Raw genomic sequence first — 16,723 nt, forward strand, 5'->3', positions numbered from 1 at the left:
TAAATCCTTTCAGCTTCCATTGAACAAATCAAGAGTTCAGTCTAGGATGCTGCTCACAGATTTCTCCCATAGCACACTGCAAACAATTTAAATTTGTCATTGAAGCTTACACGAGACAGGATTTCATATTAGGAAACAGCAAGGTATAAACAAGGTACTGTTACAGAGAATGGTTATAAAAATGAAGTCAGAAGAGAAGCATGTATGGATGAGACATAGATGGAAAGTTTCCCTTTCTAAGCTTCAGTATAGAGAGCACTCTATGTCCTAATAACACATGAAAAGACAGGCAGACACTGTCAGTCCTCTCCGTCTTACTCACATAGAGGTCTCTTGTTCTTCCAGCAGACAGTGTTCCTAAAGGTTGATAGCACTCTGTCTTAGTCACTTCTGTCTCATTGCTGAGACAAAATACCCAACACCCAAATTTAGAGGGGAAAGGTTTATTTCGCTCACAGTCTGTAGAGGTTTCCGTTGGCTGGCTCCAAGCAGGATGGCACAGCAGACAGGCATTGCAAAGGATGAACAGTGCATGGAGGGCAGAAGGTAGCAGAGCAACAAGGGCTCTTTCTGTCACATATATTTTACCCAGGCAGCTTAGGGAGGTAGCAGTCATACCTTTAATCCTAGCATTGGGCCCTGAATCAATCCCAGCAGCACACCCTCTAGGGCCAGCCACCTGTGAAAAATCCCCACCTAGGACCACATGAGGCGTTGGGTGGACATTGAGGCACAAGCAGCACACTCTGAGTACTTGCATTCCCCTACCTCAGTGACTTTTTTCTTGTTACTTTTAAGTGCTGGTTGAGAAGCTAGGAGCTCTGAAGGATTTTTATTCCTAGAAGCAACTCACAATCCAAGAGTGGCGGAAGTTGGTGGATCATGACTCTGTCTTCTTCATCTCTCCATGTAATAATTCTAAGCTTTTTCAAAACAGTCCGTTGGAAGTTTTCTTTGTTGAGCTGAATTCTATTCTCCCATCATGATACCTCATTGGTTAACATGTTGTTTATTCCTAGAACCCCTTCCTCAGTCCTTAAAATCCCATCCTAAGTAGACAGACATCCTTACTGCAATTTTTACAAATAGGAGAGCATGGAAAGCAGGGAAAATGTTGCTTATCTTTCAATTTTGGAATCTAACAGGAAATTAGGACGTTGTCCAGAGGGTTCATATTAATATAGTCAGCCTAGTACATGTCAGAAGGAGTGAGTGGTTGGATCAGATGCCTGTGTGGTTGTCCTTTGTGAGTCTCCCTTAATATTTTGTGGAGCACGTCTTAAAATGAGAGCCTGAGGACTGATATTGAGTCCACTGGAGAAGGACCACGGTGCTGGGTGGAACATACTGACAGTTGGACACTGAGCCAGGGTATTGCTGGGAACAGAACATAAATGCAGGGGATTTTGGCTAACAAAGTCCCAAGGAGAACAGCATTGACATGTAAAAAATGTTTGTTTATGCTAAGAGGTTTATCCAAATCAAATGAATATACTATAATTTCTCTTGCAAAGAATACCAGCAATGCTCCTAGGGATGCGTGTTAAAAAGCTTATTACCCAAGAAACAGTCAACAGAATCCAACACATTCCAAAACCAGAAACCAGACAGCCATCCTGAACCAGAAACCAGACAACCCCCCCCCAAATAAACTGGAACACCATATTTAAAGCACAAGCATAGAGGAGCATGGACTGTACAAGAAACTGAGCGCTTTCTTCTAAGAATTACTGAAATCCACCTGAAAGTACTTTTCAGTGATTTGGATGCATTTAAGCTGGAAACCATAGCAATTCTAATTCTTCTTGATGACCAGCAGGGGGAGATCATAATAAGAATATTGTAATTACAGACAAAAATTGCTTTTGCTGCTTATCTCCATTTCTAGTCTAAATTAAACAAGCACCTCAGTTTTACCCAGATGCACTGTAATATACACCGAATGTGTGCTCTACAACTTAATATTTTTGCCAAGAAGTACAATTGAATGTCCACATTAATTTTGAGTGACTTGCATTATTCCCCATGATGTAAGGAACCATTTTTCTTTTACAAACTGATGTTAGTTTATTTTCCATATCTGCCTGTTGAAAACATTGCTGCAATGCACAGAGTATTTCCAACATCACTTTTCTGCTCCAGCCACAGCGCCCTATGTATTTGTGTTTCTAAAGATAAGGATATTTTAGTTGGATTTGCAGAGTGAAATTACTGCTCAGATCGTATACAGATTTGCATGTATGCATGTGCTTTTATGTATTTATTTTGAAAATTATCTCTGCAAAAGTAAAAACACATGGCTTAAAAAACCTAAATTTAACAAGTATGACATCTGGTATTCATACACTATTGGGTCTTATTCGGAAAACTTCCAGCCATCCTGTAATTTCATCTGTAAGCACCGAGGATGTATGATCTCAAAATTATATCCTTTATCATACCTAAGACATTTAATGTTTAAGATAAACATTGGAAGTTACTACCTAATGCTGTGGCTATTACAGGTTCTCCTCTGTCTGCTTCCTGACTGGAACATGCATTGGGAAGAGAAGGGTATTGTATGTGTTTTCTTAACATTTTATTTTGAGCATTTTCAAACATACGAAGAGCTAAAGTAGTCTAATGAGGTGACAGAGTATACATAATTGCGTAGGTTTGACTCTTTAATAATTTGAATTAATCATTCTCCTCTGTTCTTTGGTGTAGTTGATGGACCATCTGTTGTTATATCAGGGCTGGCTATCATACTTCTGACTACATCAACACGAACCTTTTAAGAATGAGTTTGTTACTGTTTACTCAAAATATGTTTACCACAATTAATAGAATTAATCAAATTTAATAGATTAAGCAGTGATTAATGTAATTATAATATATCCAATTGTCCATAACATTTTATTAGTTTTTAAAACTTTACATTTTGAGGTAATTTCACATTTAAAGAAGAGTTACAAATATATTACTGGGTTGTTTGCCATTTAGCCAAACTTCTACTTTAAAATTTAACTCACTGTGGTACAATTTTCAAAAGAAGGAGTTAATATTGATACAATCCCATGAATTCAATCACAGACCTCACTTTAACTATCAGTGCCCCACTAGCATCCTGTTGTGTAGCCCAGAGGTCTAACCCAGGACCCACCATGCCCTTTCCTTGCTAATTATCTATGCACGACTCAGTCTACATCCCTTGTGCAGTTTCTGTCTTCAATCATTTTGATCCTTTGGTAGGTTGTACCTCAGTTTGAATTTGCCTGATATTTTTCATGATTAAATGAAGGTTCTGCATTTTTTTGTAGAATACAAAAATATTTTTAAAAACCTGATGTGCTTGTCTCTCTGCACCATGGCGGGGGTACATGATATCAGTATGCATTGTTGTTGGCAATGTTAACCGTGGTTTTTTGGTTATTATTTTCTACTTGTACAAGCATGGTATTGGTGGAGAGTGATTCTTTTAATCTTTGTATATGCCCAGCTTTGTTATGTTCTCCTCTTTCATTTGAGCCTCAGTCACTGTCACAGTTCTAGGTAGGACTGACCCCATCTTGTTCCTCCCACATTTGTTAATTGGAATTTTTCAATTCATTTCCCTGCATTTAATTTATCCAATGATCTATGATATCAGCACGAACTTCTAAATATCAGTGCTGTTTCTTCTGTTGCTCAGACTGTTTCACGTTGGGGCCATGAGAGTGTCTTCAGGTTTGACATTTCCCATAATTTGCTGAGTCCTCTTTTCTGTCAGACCACGCAATACCCAAATCCTTTCGTTCAGTCCTCAGGACCCACTGAGGTGACACTGCAGTCATTTTCACTGACATTTTGTCACTTGCTTGCTCTCTTAAGGGACAAAGCTGGCAAATAGGTGCACGTGTTAAAACATGCACACCGCTTTCTAAATTTCTCTATTATCTATCAATTATCTATCCATCACCTATCTATCTGATTTATTGTTACCTTCAATTTCAATTTGTCATGAAGGAACTCATGATTGCCTTTTCATTTTTAGTGACAATTTCTTTATCTAACAGTGAAAACCCATGTTCTTGTTATCTAAATTATAGTTATTTCCCTATTTCTAATACACACATAAGGCATTTCAGAATAGCCAACTCATAACCCTATGGAAAAACAGATTAACTCTTACAGCACATACTTTGCCTTAAGCCTGAGTATGTAGTCAAATTATGTACTTTTCAAGAGGTACACACATTATAACTTTTTTCCTAAGAAGTTCAGAAATAGTACAGAGATATGCAAATATAGTTGGTGTACAGTACCACACGAAGCTCCCTTCTGCAAATTCCCAAACGCTCATCTCTCCTAAAGGTAACTATTATTGCTTCACCACCACAGAGTAGTTTTTCACCTCTTACTGTTGTATGTGTGAGAAACATACGTATTAGTATTGCAAATGTAACTTTTTACATTTAAGCTTCTTTCAGTGTACTGAAATTTATTCATGAATACATTTTTTCATTGCTACAGATCATTTAAATAATACAATTTAATTCTCCACTATATTGTAATTAGGCTTTCAGATTATATTCACTTTGGAGTTTTAGGAATTAAGCTGCTGAGATTCTTTGTGTATTTGGGGGACACAAATACTTAAGAATTGCCCAGTTATAAGATAAATGTGTTAGGATTTAGTAGCTTGTGCCAATTTTTATAGTTTTGAAACACTGTTCTCTTCCATTAGCAATGCATATTATTTCACTTGCCTTTCATCCTTCTCAACTCTTGGTATTATCAGTTTTTTCTATAGTTTCAGTAAGTACGACCCATATATTTGCCTACTTTGCATTTGTTTCAAAGATGTTGATAATATTGCTACAGTTTTGGGCTGTTTGGAGAGTGTCATTTGTGAACTGCATGGCTAATTTATGAAACACTTCAAAAATTATATCTTTTGTATTTGATTTACAGAATTTTTTATATGTCAGGATATATGCATTTTATTTTGGAAATATTTTCTCTTTATATGTGTCATACATTTTCAAATTTTTAAGGTTCTTTTTGATTAACAGAAGTTTCTAATTCTAAGGAAATCAAATTTATCTACAACTTCTTTCAGGGTTACTCTTTGGCATGCTCCATATTCTCCTGACTTTGGCCATCGATATCTCTTATTATTTACTGTTAATTATACATCAGTTCTGTCAATCATTGAAAATAATTAACTTTTATCTTTGTCACTTTTCTCTGTGTAAGTTCACTTTCTAATTCAAGCATCTCCAGTAATAATATTTTAGTTTCCCCATGTTTTAAAATAATTTTGTTCATTTTCTCCTATATATTTTAGATGTAGAATTCATTGGTTTTCATCATTACTAGTATTATTTACATTCGCATACAGAGTGATTAGCGCATTTTCCAAATTTTGAGATGCATTTACTTTTGTTTTCAAATGTTGTCTAATATTCACTGGGATTTCCTCTGAGCCACGCTGAGCAGCATTATGTAGCTTAAATTTTGAAAATTTGGGAGAGTCTTCCTATCACTTCTTGTTCTTGAAGTCTATTTTAATTCATTATAATCAGAAAACATTTAAATAAGGTCAGTCCTTTGAGGTTAGTTTAATCAGGATATTTCCCTTTTGAAAAATATTTCACCAACACTTGAGAAATAAAGTGTGTGTGTGTGTGTGTGTGTGTGTGTGTGTGTCGTGTAGCCATTGAACGTAGTGTTAACTGTCAAGGAGAATAATTGTATCATTTAAATTTTCTGTGTTCTTACTGAATTTTTCCCTGTTTGGGCATAAATCATTGAGAACATGTCAACACCTCAAAATAAAATTATAGGTTTACCAAAGGCCTTTTAGTTATATCAACATATACTTTATATTTTTCTATATACTGTTACATAAATGCACAACTAGAAGTTACATATTTTATTATAAATTATCTCCATCTCTAGAATTCCATTTGTCATACAACCTACTTTGTGTGACATTTATATATATATATATATATATATATATATATATATATATTAAATATTTTAGATTTTCCAAGAAGTCTTTTTCCATCTTATTACTTTCAGTCGTCCTGAGCCCTGAAATGTGGGATTTTAATACAGGTCTGGTCCTCCTTGGTGAACCCCTACATTTAAATGTTTCTCCAAAGTTTAAGTCTATTGCAAGCTCGGCTGAACTATTCTTTTCTTTATACTATTTGTTTTTGCTTTCTAGTCTCTGATTTCTTCAAGAGGAATACTCACCAAAAAATCATGTTTATTTTTCCTAGCTACTGGTCTTCTGATGTTTCCTTGCCCCTATATTTTCAGATACTTTAATTCAAAATTGTAAATATTTTTACCCGTCTCCCCCCACCAATTGTTCTAAGGTAAAATAGTCTAAACCAAACTCGGGCTATTATTGATGGAAAATGTGACTTTTATTGCAAATTATAAAGAGAGTAGTCTAAATACTATCTTCCCATTAAAAGTAAATGTTTTCTGTGTGCTTCCCAATTTTTCCTGTTAATTTGATTTTTGATTGCTTTTTATTTTTTGTTTATATTATTTCTAAGTTCTTTAGATGTCTGGCTTTCTTCTTTTTTAACTAGCCTAATAAAAGGCTATATATTTTCTTTTTCTTTTTGGTACCAGGCTTTGAACTCATGACCTTGCACTTGCCAGTCAGGTGCTTATGCACTAAATCCCCAGCCATAAGGCTGCCCACCAGATGTAATTAGTGTAATCCACAAAAGAAGGAATGAAATATTTTTGGAAACATGTGAAGAAATTTACCTCCTAAATTCCATTTTGATTACATTTTTGACCCATGATATGTCCTAAAATGTGGTATGGCTTTCCCAGCCACATTTTATCATTTTTTTGGAGGGGAGGTTCTCTTTTTCTTTTTTACTAGTACCAGGGATCAAACTCACAACTGCTTGCTTGCAAGGCAGGTGCTTATGCCATTGAGCTAAATCCCCAGCCTATTTTGTCATTTTTTAAAATTTTATTTTATTGTAGGTAGAGAAAGCTACCTGGTTGATCTTAGGCATTGAAATCAGTTCATTTTGTCTGTTTTTATGAATTGGCATTTAACCAAATCCTGCAAATATGAAGAACATGCATGAAAAGAAATTCCTCTTCTTCAGTTCTGAGCATACTTTATGAAAGCAAATTAAGTCTCTTTTGCTAACCACGTTGTCCAAGTGCTTGCTGACTTTGGCTGACTTTGCTGCGGGTCTAGGAGGCAGTTTCCACAGTGCCCATCTAGGGAAGGTGGAACTCGATTTCCAGGAAGTTTTTTCCTTATGTGACTTCAGGTTACATTTGCCCAAGATGCAGTCAGCAGCCACTTTTTCTGAACACCTTTGAGGATCGGCATGGAAAGGTGTCCAGAGGACTGCAGTCTGTCCTCACTCTCTTCTAAATCCACTTGCTCCTGCCCAGCAGTAGACACAGAGCATGAGTGAAGTTGGCTGCACCTATGCAGCAGCAGTAGCTACAGAGAAACAATCCCTTTCCACACACCGCTTCTCAAGTGCCTTGTTCCAGCCCTGCATCAGCACCCTGGCACCACTGGCTGCCATGTGTCCACTCAGAGCAGTGCTCCTGGAGGCCTCGATGGTGTACTCTGACTTTCTATTCTTCAGGCCATTGCTCCCCAGATTTTCTACAATTTCCAAAGCCCAATTTCCCACAACAAACCTCTATTTCCCTTCTAATATTCATAGCAACTTTCCTTTGCTGATTAAATTCTACATTAAACTTCATTCTAGAGTACAGAAAACATTTAGCATGTGATGCATGCACCTTGACTTCTCACCCATCTGTAGGAAACACAGATGGGTGTTTGAAAATATTTTTCAAAACATATCTCACACAAATGAAACTTAGTATATTGGGAAGAAAAAATACATTTAATCTGATCTTTTTTAATAAGCAGAGACTCAACGTCTAGTGTTCTTAGACAATATGGTTTCAATAAATTTACATACCATAGGACTAAAGCATTTCTGCAAGTTTAGAAACCAGACTATGCATGCCTTGATATAATTCCCTAATAAGCTGGACTGATAAATTGTTTGCACTCAAGATTGTGATGCCTTAGTTTAGGCAATTTATCATTCAAGGAAGTTTCATCACCTCAAAAATTTAATGCTGGAGAGTTTAAAAGCTACTATCCCCCCAGGGGCTGTGTTTTTAGAGCTGGGAAGGGGTCTAGGGGCACACACTGCTAATAAGAGGTCTAGAGCGTCAGTGACTGTGAGTGGGACTGCTTTTTGAAAAGGTGGGACTGGAAAATCATTGGAAATTATTTCAACATGTTGTTTTCCTTCTTGCATCTTTCTGTTCATCCTCATTGTCTTCCAAAGCAGAACAAGCAAGAAACAGTAAGAACAACAGTAAGAACAACCTTTCCAATTTATCTGTGCCATCCAATTTCAGATAACAATCTACAACTGTTTATCAAATATGTAATTTCCTGAGCTCTGCTATGTATGTACATGTATTTTACTGTCTCTAAACAACAAAAAGAATTTTAAAAACTTTTTAAAACATTCAGCCTCTGAACAATTATATTGGCATAACTCTAAGCATAAATTGACTCTATGTGAAAATAGTTTAAAATTATTACTTTATTAAATGACTGAACCTAAACCTCATATTAAGGACATATTACTCAAATCAACTTTCTCTGCGTACCTGTATATCTCTCTTTCAAAAAAAAGGCAGAAGAAAGAAATCAAAATCAGAGCAAACTTAATTTCTAGGTCATTTTCTAGGTCAACTCAAAAACTTTGGAAACATATCTCACACAAATGAAACTATACTGTATATACTTTTTTTTGTCACTTTCCTCAATTTTACATAACACTTAAATAACTATCATAATTAAATTATTATTCATGAAAGTTGAGTAGGAAAATCTGCCTAGAAAAGGAGTAACACAATAGTTAACAGTGATTTCTTGTGGAAGATTTCTGAGCTTGGGCAATGGCGTTTCTTGCAATGTTTTTCTTAATAATATCCTTCAATTGCATCATAATTATCACCAGTAAAAACAAGCATGAAAACCCTTCTCTTAAAACATTAGATTCCAAATTGAACAAACAGTACAAATTCTTTACCCTCAATCGGAGTCTGTCAATGGAGAACCATGGTTCCTACTAATCATGTCTGAAACTACAAAATCACCGGGGAAGCAACGTTTTGTTTTGACCCCTCCTACTTCTCAGTTTGAGATTCCTCTAGCATCTCTCTCACCTCACTAGTGGCTAGTGCAGGAGATCTCACTTTGCTCATACACAGTTTGTACTGACCCAGCATAGAGCTTCTCTTTCTCTTTAATCTTCCTCTTCACTCCCATAGATTGCTTTAGCTTGGCTCAAAGAAGGCCATTAAAGCCACATCCTGAGATGCAGCAGGATGAAGACGGCATTTTATTTCATTACAACAGTGCCTTCTGGATGGAATTGCCTCTCTAGAATGATCCAGAAGTTTCTGCTTCCTGTATACAAACCAAGTCGATGAACACAAGGAAAAGAGAAGATTATTTGAAAAAAGTTATGTGCTCTTTTGGTTTGGATATCTAAAATTTTGTCACACAAGACCTCAAATATCCCTTGGAACATTTCTGGGAAAGCAAACAAACAAATCAACAAAACGTGGTTTTAATGGGAGGTAAAAACAATTGTTAGTTACTGTTAGTAACTGGTGTTTGAGGATCAAATGCTCTTAATTTAGACTTCCTGCAATAATCAGTGAGTTTTATTAGAGGACACAATCTATCTCAATAAATTTGGCTCCTGATTTGGGTTGAAATACTTTCTAATGTCAGTGTTTTGCTGTATAATCCACTAAGCATGGAGAAGTGCAACAGGAAATCATAAGGTGAATACAGACTTGGTCAAGAACATCCTAAGAGGATAGTACCAATCAATCATAAGAATTACCTATTTTTCTTATAAATTATTTTCACTTTTGCTAGTTTCTCTACATGGTGTAGAAATCCAACAATTAGTTTGTTTTAAATTGCAGTGTACATATAACTCCAAGTTAAATTTGTTTTTATTTTACATTGTAGTTCTATAAATACCTTTAAACCATACAAATTAATGCCTATGCCCTCAAAACACAAGTTTTCTATTATTTCTTGTATTTATCAGCACTGAGGAAGGAAACAGAATGAGCTGTGCACTGTGTGTGACATTGTCATCATGCTGAGTTTGATCCTGCAGGCCAGTGAGCCTCCATCGAGGCTTAGCTTGTGATAACTGACAATGAGGAACACATCACTTCTGCATATGAAATCCTACTTCTATGTGTTCATTTCATGTAGAAAAATGTTCATAAAATCCAACCAGTAGTTGATAAATCAGAATTAGAAATACTGGGGTAACTGTTTCATAGCTTTAGAAAATAAATCACTCTTAGTTCTAAGTATTTAATATTGATCAGTAATTAGTACTATGTGTCACATATTAAATATCAGCAGTCCTATAAAATTTATTAGTATTGTATAAAGAAATTCCAGTTTAAAAAATAACATCATAAAGTTTTCTTTGGATGTGTATGATAAGAGAACAGTATTCCTTTGGAATTAAATTCCAATTTGAAACTTGACACTCAAACAATATATAATTGGATTGTATCTCTCACTCTAGTGGAATTTATATATATACACATATATAAATATATATTTATATATAGGATATATATTATATATATATGAAACAGGAATGAGAATTGTTGTGCATATGTGTAAGCCTAAATTTGAGAGGAATAATTCAATAAATATATTTTTCAGTTAACAATCAAGTTTATCACCTTTTCCTTACTTGGCTGAATTTTTAGTGTTAAATTCTACAGAAATGTCTACACTGCATTTCTCTAATATTTGGCATGTTGCAGATTATAAAATTAACAGTCAACACTATCATTTCATACATGTTAAAGGTATAGGAAGAAGGCACTGAATATTATATAAGATGCACCAATATGAAAATTTTGTAAACTTATTCAAAGACTTGGGATTTCTTCAAAGCAAAGAGGTAACATTTTTATGCACAGTTGCTATCTAACTTATACACAGAGTGCTCAGGAAGGCTTCATGATATAAAATAGGCAACATAGGAAAAACCATAATTTTCAAAAACTCAACCACTTATTGAAATGAATAAATTAATCAGTATGTACCACTTCTTTATAATACTTATCATTTGCTTGAAGACTATTTGCCACAAATCTTGAAAATACTGTTACCAACACTCTACCTTTAACAGCCATAATGTTACTTTTATGTTGAAACTCAAACATTTGGGCTTTTGGAGAAAAAATTATGGTTACTGCATGTGCTCAGAAAGAGCATCTGGGATTCTAATGACAGCTTAACTCAGACCACACAATTTCAGGAATAAACTCCTGCTCTGATGTTTATTGAACACTGCTGAATGTGTGAGTTTTCTTATGTTATGGTTCTGATTTTTCATTTGCATAATTTAAAATGCCAGGATTTATGTAACTCAGAAGGCCTCTTTGCTCTGCTTCTTGGAATATTTTTCTTTTTTTGATGTGAGGGAGTTAAAAGCAACACAATAAAAGACCATAAAAATGTGCAGATGTACTGGAAAGTGGAGACACAGCCCAGGCCTGCGTTTCCCCCTGAGCTCATCTGCTCTGTGATTTGTGTGTTCTGATGCTTCGTGCACCCTAAACCCCCATCCAGAGCACCGCGGGAGACAGTATCTGGGAAGGGACTGGCGCATGGTATGGACAGTGGTACTCCTCCAACACCTGGCCTTTTTAAAGTACATAAAAACCGTGAGAGAAAACAAAAAGAAAAGGTAAATGGACACGGTTCCTCTGGCCTCTGGTCCTAACCCCAGAGAAAAAGTGGAGAAACAACCAGCTGCTCCCCCGCTACGCTGATTAAATCGTGGATTTAGCCAGCTGCATTTTGTTCTCCTCGATCATGACATGCTTGGCAAATTCATTAGGATTAAGACCCAGTTTTTCTTTCAGTTTGTTGAGTTCAAAGTCATGAAGAATCCTGACAGTCATTAACTTTTCCCGTTTGATTCGGTCCACAACATCTTTCGGGACATCAGGTATCATCCAGGCCAACAAAAACTTCACCAGAAACACAATGTGCTACAGGGAAGAAAAAGGAAAAGCAGAGACACTGTTAGACTTGTCAAAGTCTTCAACAAGAAGTGCTTACAAATCTTTTCACTCCATTTTTAAAACAGAAAGTACAAGGATAACCAAGAAGCTACACGGTTCCTGTCGTAGGATTTTCATACACACGCTGACATCAAATGACTGAAATATGCTGCTGTAGAAATTGCAAATGAACATGATTATTGAATGTCTTTATCTGTGATCTCTTTCAAAACCTAATAAAATATCTGTATAGAAATTGGGCTGATGGGGAAGAAAGTTAGGATTTCCTCTTGCAGTTGGTGATATGGTAGTTTTTAGTGGGAACTAAAATGACAGAAACAGTTTATTTTAAAAACTTAGGAAAACTCAGGAACAAGGACAGCATGGACGTTTGAAGACAGTACTTTAGGGTGGAATTGAAATGAAGAGAGTTGGTCTAAATTTGTATGAGAAACTATAAAATCACCAGGGCTTCTCCCACCTGTGGCCAGGTATGAGGTTGTTGGTTCCTGAAACCCCACTCAGGACGCAAGAGAACAGCTTATTTTTACACTGGAAAGCTTCACACTCAGGAATGCACACACAGTCAAGGCTGGAGAGGGGCACATACTGAAGACAGAAGTGTTTAAAGCCTTCAGTTCCGCACAGTGAATCCCTGGGACCCGAGTTCACTACCTTCCTCAGTGCACAGGCAGCCAGGAAGTCATCAACAGACAAGAGGTTGGAGGATTTTCCCTTGGATAAAATAACCCACACTTGTAGAAGTGGAAACACAGGTACCAACTTTTTATAAAAGTACACAAGTACCAACTTGAGCTGGTGGACTCCCTGCCTTTCTGTAAAACTCATCAAAGTGACCTTCCAGTGCTCACAGGAAGAGTACAACCAGGATGAGCCGAACTAACAACTATGCAATACATTCCCTAACATGAATATGCAATACAAGAGGAAACGGGAAGGAGAGATGATCAATGCACAAAAAAAAAAAAAAAAAAAAAACCACAAAAAACAAAACAAAACAAAACAAACAAAAAAACACCTTTCAATCTGTATCTTTATAAAAAAAGAGAAAAAATGGTTATTAGCATTTCAAAAGAGGAAGTGTATTATCAAAAGAACAGAGGTAGAACAAAGAAAGGAGATATTCATCAAATAATTCCAACAACTTTCCTCAATTTGAAGTGTGAGGATGTTTTTAAAACTAAGGGTCTCAGGGATTACCTGGGATGACTGTCAAATAGTGGGGAACTTTCTTGTCAGGTTTCATAAAAGCAGGATTAGTGAGAGAATTTTCAAAGTTTACTGAGCTTAAAAAAAGAATGTCACAATCAGAGACTGGAGGATCAGACTCACCCTGCCTTTCACAACACTACAGAGTAAATGGAGTGATGAATTAAAAAAATTAACAATATCTACATGAATTTGGCATGCTTTTTAGGGAAAACAACTTTTGTTGAATTCTATAACTATTACATATAAGAAAAAATTGATATTGAAGATTTCAAAATTGACTATGCCTAATTTTTTCCTGAGAGAATTACTGAAAGATGTGCTCCAACAAAGCCAGCTAGTAAACCAATGAAAAAGTTATATATATATATATATATATATATATATATATATATATATGGATAACGAAAGAGACAGAAAATCAAATTCAAATAAGGGAACTACATTCAGAGTAGTATACATGATTTCTAATTATTATAGGGTTATAACTAGACTTTGACTGACACTCAACTCTAATCCCTTATTCAAAACTCTGATGATGAACAGAAATATTTCAGAGTTGAGAGTGATAAAATATTACAACTGTGTTTGGTGGAGACTCTGTATCAAAACACCTGGATATTTCTGCCACAAAATAAGTAGCAAGTCACTCTAAAGGGAATAAGTAAATCTATCCATAACCTTAAGTCAGGTTAGATCAGGTAGAGACACTTAATAAATTATCACAATTCCATTCTTTGAGACACTCAATTTAAGAATAAAAAAGTTATGAACTTGTACAAGCAAAAACTATGCTGCCATTTTGCTGAGAAGAGAAAGATAAATTTCTTTATGTATATGTGTATGGACATGTGTTTGTGTGTATTGTATGAATGTGTTTATAGTGTGTAAGATCTGCCACTATACCAAGTCAAAAATTAGTATCTAAAACTTTAAAATGAAGTGCATAATATTTAAAATTTAAAAATCTAAACATAATATCTAAAAACACTGCAAGGAAATTTAGCCAGAGTAATCTGTAAGAAAAAAATTAGTTTTGAAAGTTGAGATGCTTACCTTTATAGATAAATTTTTGAGGATGCAGATAGATGTACAAGCCTGTTCTCTGTTATCATGTAGGACTATTTCATTTTTAACACATCTGTTTAATCTTGATAATAATAAAATAAATTCAACAGCACCAGATGGGACTGCATGGGCTCAGGCTAGCATTTCCGATTATCACTGTGTTGGGTTTTCTTACAGCTTGAAAAGCTGCCTGACTTTTATTTCTCTCTCCCTATTGCTCTTGCTGTAGTGTAGTTTGTGGCAACCTCTTGTGAGTCCATCGGTACCACCTTTGCTTTGCTGAGCTTTCCTCCTCTGCGTGTTCTCCACGATGTCACCAGATATGCCACAAGCCAGGAAGCTATGGACAGTAGACACCCTGGCTTGGGCGTGTGGCACGTGTGATTGATACATGGTGATTTTTTAAAGTCACAGCAAAACACATATTGCCACTAACCCACTTCAAAGTATTCCCTTCCCTTTGTAAACACTTATCCTCTAGTTTTCACCATGTTCTGAAGCAGTTCTGGAAGTCCTCTTTCATGAGTGTCTTTAGCTGCTCTGTCAGGGCTGTTCCCATGTCCCGAATGAACTCAAAATCTCTCCGTCATGGCCATTGTGACTGAGGAAGATCAGAAGTGCTGGCAGTAGTGAGTGGGCTAGATGCGGGGGCACTGTGATACTTTTCACCAGCCGGCCTTTCCATGAGATGGGCCATGGCAGTGGCGTTCACAGCATTTGTGATCACGCCTTGTAACAACACCCATGAAAGATTTCCAGAACTGCTTCAGAAAGTGTCAAGAATGACGGAGTAAGTGTTCGAAGGGAGCTGGACTGTTTTTAGGAGGGCTGATGACAAAGTATTTTAATATGATATATTTTATTTAAACAATCATTATCCCTCGTAATATTGCTCTAAAACCTACCTCTGATATCATCTGATCAGATTTAAATCAAATACCTATGATCACTGAGTATCAGATCCAGTTGGTAAAGTTAAACTATTAAGTATAATTTGCAAATTTTTATGAGTTACAATACCTGCTGGAACCAGGACACAATAAGCGTTTGCAAAATGCTCTTCCCTTTTCCTGACATTAAGCAAAAAGGCTGCATTTTCCTCTTCCTTTTCTGTCACCATGGTGTTTTATTCAATAGTAAATAAATAATAGGCAGCCCCGTTGCGCAGAAAAATTCCCTCCATCGCCTTCTATCACAGCAAATAACTCCATCGAAACAGCTTATTGAGATAGTGCTAAATTTCTGCTTCACAGGTAGCTTTACAAACATGTGTCTAAAAGAAGGCTGGAGAGGAATGGGAATAAAGTGAGGAACACTCACTTCCATGATGATGATGAACGTCATCTTGGCGGCCAGCACGTGCCAGAACTGCATGTTGTGAAGGTATTTATTCTCATCCCCAGGAGGATTTCTGTAATCTCTGTATCTGGAGCAATGGGCATAAGTACAATAGATTAGGAGTAGCTTCAGTTAAAGGGAGACTGCACCTACACTCTTGTTATTCATTAACCTCAGAAGTCAGGCAACAGGAATACAACATTACGATGCAGGACATTTTCCTCATCATCTAAAATCGTGGCCACGTGACCCCTGTGTGCTGTGTATCTCTGGAGAAAATTAAAGCTGAAACTTCTCTCGTCTTGCAAAGAGAAACTTCTCAAATAAGTTATAAAACTTTGCAATCCTCCATTTCCTTTCTTTCTAATCCGCAAGACTCTTAGCTCTATTCATCCCTCTGCCAAAAGTGATTATCATCATGCATTAAATGTGACATTTGATTCCTTATCCTGTTTGACTTTCCAAGAATAGAACTGCTATTATTGATCATTTTCATTTTCCTCACCCTCTATTTTCTCTTGGAAGGGTTGACACTGCATTACTCTATTATTTTAAGACTTTTCTTGATACTTAACTTCTAAACTCATTCTCTCCTATAAAGTTTCTAGATGTTGATCCTCTTCAGTGGCCTTAGTCTCACTAGAAAATAATAAAATCTATAAATCTGCAGTAGTGCCTATACTGAATCATCATGCTGTGAATCTTTTATAAACAAATGTAGACCACAATAATGTTTTTGTCTACTTGTCTTATAACTTTTTTTAAAAAAATCATTCTTTTCTGGAATCCTACAGGAAGCACTTGGTGTAAGTGATCTTGGTGTTTGTCTGTCTGCCTGCCTCTCATTTTAAAATTTTGTAGTATAAAGATCCTCAAGTATACTGAATACTAAAACAGCATTTCACAGAATCCTATTTCATATTCCCTACTAAGAAAAAAGAAACCCACATTTAAATGGGAT

The 16,723-nt window shown here is 36.0% G+C and overlaps 1 protein-coding gene across 4 annotated transcripts in view; it reads right to left on the reverse strand.

Annotated features, from left to right (window-relative positions):
* Window positions 1-7,859: 7,859 nt before the first annotated feature.
* Ano5 (anoctamin 5) overlaps window positions 7,860-16,723 on the reverse strand; it is a 73,967-nt gene continuing 65,103 nt past the window's right edge. For all 4 annotated transcript variants that reach the window (XM_013147280.3, XM_063256781.1, XM_063256779.1 and 1 more), the window contains 2 exons: window positions 15,745-15,850; window positions 7,860-12,114 (listed from right to left, as the gene is read on the reverse strand). In XM_013147280.3, coding sequence (XP_013002734.1) covers window positions 11,893-12,114; window positions 15,745-15,850 — 328 coding nt within the window. In that variant the 3' untranslated portion in view covers window positions 7,860-11,892. The remainder of the gene's footprint in view (window positions 12,115-15,744; window positions 15,851-16,723) is intronic.

The sequence above is a fragment of the Cavia porcellus genome, unplaced genomic scaffold (genome assembly GCF_034190915.1).
Source record: "Cavia porcellus strain 051 isolate PalLab524CR breed Dunkin Hartley unplaced genomic scaffold, mCavPor4.1 scaffold_9, whole genome shotgun sequence".
NCBI classification, from domain to species: domain Eukaryota; kingdom Metazoa; phylum Chordata; class Mammalia; order Rodentia; family Caviidae; genus Cavia; species Cavia porcellus.